The 5897-nt window shown below is 46.3% G+C and overlaps 1 protein-coding gene across 1 annotated transcript; it reads right to left on the bottom strand.

Annotated features, from left to right (window-relative positions):
- Window positions 1–207: 207 nt before the first annotated feature.
- On the bottom strand, window positions 208–5551 carry LOC308154933 (keratin, type I cytoskeletal 18; the record flags this gene model as incomplete). Its single annotated transcript, XM_080528155.1, has 8 exons — window positions 208–637; window positions 1639–1664; window positions 1902–2119; window positions 2594–2719; window positions 3016–3180; window positions 4257–4413; window positions 4731–4813; window positions 5159–5551. 8 exons carry the CDS (start codon window positions 5549–5551, stop codon window positions 522–524), a joined length of 1284 nt encoding a protein of 427 aa, XP_080384281.1. The 3' UTR covers window positions 208–521.
- Between the last annotated feature and the right edge of the window lie 346 nt (window positions 5552–5897).

The following is a 5897-nucleotide window of genomic DNA, read 5'->3' as shown; positions in this document are numbered from 1 at the left end:
TATGTGAACACTACAGTACAGTGAAAGAGCAAAACGGCATGCTCTACAGAAAAGCAGGAAATACTAGTCTAAAGGTTAATAGTCTGGTAGAACTTAAACAGATGTCCTGACCGACATGCTGTTTGGGGCCAATGAGGGCCCATGGGTCAGATGATGATATTGAGGCATCTCTGTTGTTAAAGTGATGCTACTGGATAATTTGTATAATCTCAGCCTACAGTTCTAAAAGTAGCGCTAATGAGCAGGTATGGGTCCCTGTCACATGGCCACAGTGTGGTGTGTGTGCTTGTGGATTCCACCCAGGCCGATGCCACAGGCCCTCTATACAAAATGTAAGTGAAACTTAACAGCTCAAAAGTTGGTGCTGATAAACTAGATTAAATTCATGGATTATATTTTTTTACGAACCATGGATTGACTATCAGGACCAAAACTAGAGTTTTAAAAATTTCTGTAGCTTCTCCTTAAGGGTGATGATGATGATGATGATAATGATAAAGCAGATGATGAAGATGTCCCTCTCACTTCTTCATCTCTTCTATCTGCTCCACCTCGCTGGACTCGTCCACCACCTTGCCGTTGATCATGGTCTGGGTCACTACCTTGACGATCTTCCTGGTTCTCACGTCAGGCTCTTCTACGTAGCGAGGAGAGGAGAAGAGGATGGTTGTCAATTGTAATAGGATGACATTAATAACACGTTAATAACACAGTTCTATCCTTTGCATAACCCTGTATGAAATGACTTCAGACACTCTTACAACATTTGGGTTCTTATTTGTATCCAGTTGCTAAGGGCTGCCTTGTTTGTGGTGTTTGCCATGTTTGCAGGTTGATGAAACAATCATTAGTTTAGGGCCACAGCCCTTGTTTTGATCTCAATGTGGTTGAAGCACAAAGGTGGTTTTAGGTCATTGAGAAAACTGCAAGCCAAAGACATTGGGCTAGGGGGCAGGAGTAGCTTCATTCTATAAAGAAAGTCCCCTCCCCTCACACACACACACACACACACACACACACACACGCACGCGCACACACACACACACACACACACACCTAGAGAGGTTTCCATTTCCTTCTTGTGTTTAAACCAACACTGTATTGACATCATCAGTGTGTCACATGGACACCATGTGTCTGATAACCTTTGAGGATAGAAGGGCTCAGTGAGGAGGAGTGAAAAGTAGAAAAGGTAGAAAGACTGAGGGAGGAGAGAGGGAGAGAGAGTGAAAGTGAGAATGAGAAAGGTATAAAGGGAAAGGTAGATTGGAGAGAAAGAGGGGCAGCAAGTAGATCTTAACTAGAGGGGCTTCAATACAGAGGTTCAGGTGAATGAGGCTCTGTTTGAGAAGTGACACATTCATTCATGAATGGGGACTGTGTTAGCACACTGGCATCCGCTGATATGATGTCAGCATGATAAGCAGTACGTTCTAATCTAGGTGAATGGTCAGAGGCCAAATTAGTTACATGATGGGACATTAATTACATCTGTTCCAAATCAACAGTAAAGAGGTCTAGTGTAGCCCTGATGATATCCACAGTTAGCCATCCCCAGTGAATGTGTCTCTGGTTTGGCTCTAACAGCAAATCAATGTGTCAATTGGGTCAATGAGGAAGTGTTCCACTGATACTCACTTTTCGGTGGGGCCACCTCCTTCAGCCTGAATAAATAATTAAAACATTGGAGTTAGAATGGGTCAAATCACCTCAAAGAAATTAATGAGACAGTCATGGCTTGGCTTGGCTGGTTTCCCAGACAAAGCCACGTTTCTGTTTACTAGAAACACGGCAACAAGAGCCAAAAGTAATCCTTTATTTGCAGTGGAAGGCATGAGGGCATGCATCCCCTTTCTCCTCCTATCATCATATCATACTGTATCAATGTCATCATGACTCACATCTCCTCCCCTTCCAGCAGTCTCCTGTAGGTGGCGATCTCCATCTCCAGGTTCTGTTTGATGCGGAGCAGCTGCTCGTAGTCGGTCTTGTTGCGCTGCATGTCCAGACGCAGCTGGGACAGGTCCTCCTCCAGCTGAGACAGGGTGGCCTGCAGACGCTCCATCTCCAGGGTGTATTTGTGACCCGTCTCGCCCAGGTTACCCTCCAGCGCCGCCACCTGAGGGAAAGATGGGGGCACCTTAGAAAGGAGACACACACTCTCACGCACACACACACACACACACACACACTCAAGATGCCACTGATACCCAATACCCCCTCTCCTGTGACCCCAATGCACGGTGTGCAAGGAGAGTGAAAGAGGAGAAGTTTCATGTTCAAGTAGAACGATGGTTGTCCCATAGAAAGATTTACAGTTTGGCCAAATGCTCTCATTGACCTACAAATGACTGTAAGGCACAAAGACCTACAACACAATATTACAGGCACCATGATAAAAACAAAGATCCCTCTGACAAGCTTTGGGATGAAAGAGATATTTACAGTCAACAAGGATTCATACAAAACAGAGGGTGAGAATCTAAGAGAAGGTGTGACACTGCACCTTTGTGCGAAACCATTCTACAGTAAATGTTCCCCAGTGAAACGAAAGCTTGGCGGTGAAAGATCCCCCCCCCCGACCCCACTTCACCTGTTTATGCACGGTGTCCAGCTCTACATCCAGGGTTTGCAGGAAGCGTTGTCTCTCCACCAGCTCACCCTGAGCCGCCCTCAGAGCCTCGTTACTCTGCCTGACCTCGTTCTGTACAGTCTCCAGCTGTGAAACAACACACATCGACTGAACGCAACCCAGCATTACTTAGAACATATGCATAGTATAATACTGCTACACACTACATACACACAATCTAACTCAAAGTACCCTCTTTGTTACCACGCAACTCCCACAGCTTATAGCTGATACACCCCATATAACTGTATAAGTTATAACTGTATAAGGTAGAATTACTGTACCTTATTTTACAGAATCAACTTTAGATGTCTAAATCCATTCCATATTCCTGAATGCACCCATCGTTTTATGGTGACTATGACCATCTGAATTGCACTGACCTTCTTGCGGTACCATAGTTCGGCCTGCTCCTTGTTGTTCTTGACAATGCCCTCATACTGGGACCTGAGGTCTGCGAGGACTGTGCCCAGCTCTGGCCCGCGGGCACAATCCACCTCCACATTCACCTTATCACAGGCAATTTGGGACTTCATTAATTCTAACTCCTGTAGACACACAGAGGAGGAAAACGAAGACAAGTATCAGTGTCAGTGTGTTCCAGACTACCGTTCTCCATGTTTTCTGTATTTGTGTACATGTTTTTAAGGATATGTGTGTGTGTGTGTGTGTGTGTGTGTGTCTGTCCTATGAATTCTACACCCCTCAGTGAAGGTGAGACCCTCTTCATTATTAACATTCTCTCCATGAATACTTGATAGAGGTGAGCTCTTGTTACTCTGCAGTTCGGCCTCTTAATGTGCCCTCTTCCTGTGTACTAGTGTGGTGTGGTGTTCCACATACATCCTAATGGACTGAACATATGCTACATTATGCATATGGCGCTGGCACCACACCCCGCTTTCCAAACACACCCTGCACTTCTGGTGCCAGTCAAAGACTTAACACACCATAGGAAAACAGCAAGGGTTGAACGTACCCACACACACACGTAGCACTTACACACACTTACAGTACACACACTTACAGTACACTCACACACACACACACACGCACGCGCACATGCACACATTCAACTCCAAAATGACGTACTGTATGTCATCAATGGGGCTTTTAGAGTGGCTATTCAGAGGAATCTGAAGTGGTAGAGACCTGAGTCTGACTGGGAGAAAAGACCCAGACCTCAAGTTACTTAAGACAAAGGGACCTCAGGAATTGAGTTTCACATGGAGCCTTTGTACCCCTCCCCCTCTGATGAAGGGATATGGAGCGATACACTGGGGCACTGTGGGCAGCAAGGTATACAGGACTACTCTGTTCTCCTGCTGCATAACAAGGACCATTCTAAACCACTATGACCTGACCGATGAGAAAACCAGGGCCCTGGTTGTAGACCCATAACTAGAGGCTAAAACTCTTCGAAGAACCATTTTTGGGTTCCATGTACCAAGAACCCTTTCCACAGTTGGTTCTAAATGGAACCTAAAAGGGTTCTTCAAAGGGTTCTTCAAAGGGACAGCCGAATAACCCTTTTGGAACCCATTTTTTTAAGAGTGTATTCATAACTATGCCCACCCCCTCCACCTCTATAGGACCATTTCTTGGTTGAGTTGACGGTTCTAACCTCCTCGTGGTTCTTCTTCAGGAAGTACAGTTCCTCCTTCAGGCTGTCCAGGTCTCCACGCAGGCTGACGATGATCTGGTCGTGGTCAGTCTTGGCCTTCTTCAGCGCCACACAGTCCCTCTCCACAGACTGGCACATCACCATCTCTGTTTCCCACCTGGGAGAGTGAGGGTTGAGATGGTGGATGTGGTCATGAGACTTACCGTACTTACATTTGTATACCCTTATTAACTATACAAATACATATACTGACCTCACTCACAAATAATGGTTCCAAGGGTTTGTATAATCTAATGCCAGTGGATCAACACACTCGCACAAATAACGTCTAATACAATATAAACACACTAACAGACATAATACCCCCAAACCCTGGTTATAGCGCTTTGTCCCCAAGGCTGACTGCTTTGATATCCAGCACATTGACCTGAATTCCAGAAGTAAAGACAAGGGAGCTCGTCATTCCACACTTACTTGATCCTGAAGTCATCGGCTGCCAGTTTGGCATTGTCAATCTCCAACATCATGCGAGCGTTCTCCAGTGTCTTCCTCCTCACCTGAGAAACAAAATGGGTTAGCATTTGACATTTTTACCATTTACTACCACTAACCCAGTCACCGAAGGCAACACATTTCATTCTAATTTAACTGTAACCATTCATTCAAAATCACCAAAGTTAGGCTAATCTTTAACCCAGTGTCTGAGGTCAGTCTAGTGCAGATTAACTAAAAGAGTGACTGCAGGTCAATTTCTGCTAATGTTGAACCACAGTCAAACAGTGCCTGTGTGAGCATATGCAAATAAAGTGTAAACCCTTATCATGACTTCAACCCAGCCCTGCACTGTCCCCACTATGTGAGTACACACTACTATGGGTCAGAGAGGGACTGGGGGTACCTACCTCCTGTTCCACAACATGGGCCTGGGCCATCATACCGTCGATGTCGTGGCCCTTAGGCACACGCTCGATCATCAGCTGCTTGATCCTCAGCTCCAGGTCAGCATTGGACTTCTCCAGGGAGCGCACCTTGTCCAGGTAGTTGGCCAGCCGGTTATTGAGCCCCTTCATAGCCTCCTTGTCGTTAACGCTGGTGCCCAGGCCGTTCATTCCAGACTGCTGGGTGATAGGGCCGTTCAGGTCGTGGCTGACTGAGGCGGAGCGGCTCAGTGGGTTGGCACTGCCAAAGGACACGGCGGCTCGGGAGCGGCTACGGCCGCTGTCCCTCAGGGAGAGGCTGGAGAAGGAGGGCTGACGGCCCACTGAGTAACTCCGCACTGAGAAACTGGACGCCATGACGTCTGTATGTGAGAGATATTAGAGGAGATGCTCATGTCAAAGTCTTGGATGTTCACTATCCTTCAGACGTGACTTCCAAAAAGATGTTGGAGTCTGGAGCTGCAACTGAGTAAACTCACATATAAAAGGTCACATATAGTAGCTTGAGAAATATCGATTCTTAAGGCCAATGCACACGGCGTGCGATTTTGTCGCACAACAACATTCGATTCTCAATTCACACCACCGAAGTGTGCGATAATATTCGATTCTCCATTCACACCCACACACTTCGGTGGTGTGAATTGAGAATCGAATGTTGTCGTGCAACAAAATCGACAAAATCGCTTGTTAAAGCTAACAA

This window comes from Nansenia antarctica (genome assembly GCF_963989245.1).
Source record: "Nansenia antarctica genome assembly, chromosome: 4".
Lineage (NCBI taxonomy): Eukaryota > Metazoa > Chordata > Actinopteri > Argentiniformes > Microstomatidae > Nansenia > Nansenia antarctica.
The sequence above is the reverse complement of the archived record's forward strand: the minus strand, read 5'-3'. Positions and strand labels throughout refer to the sequence as shown.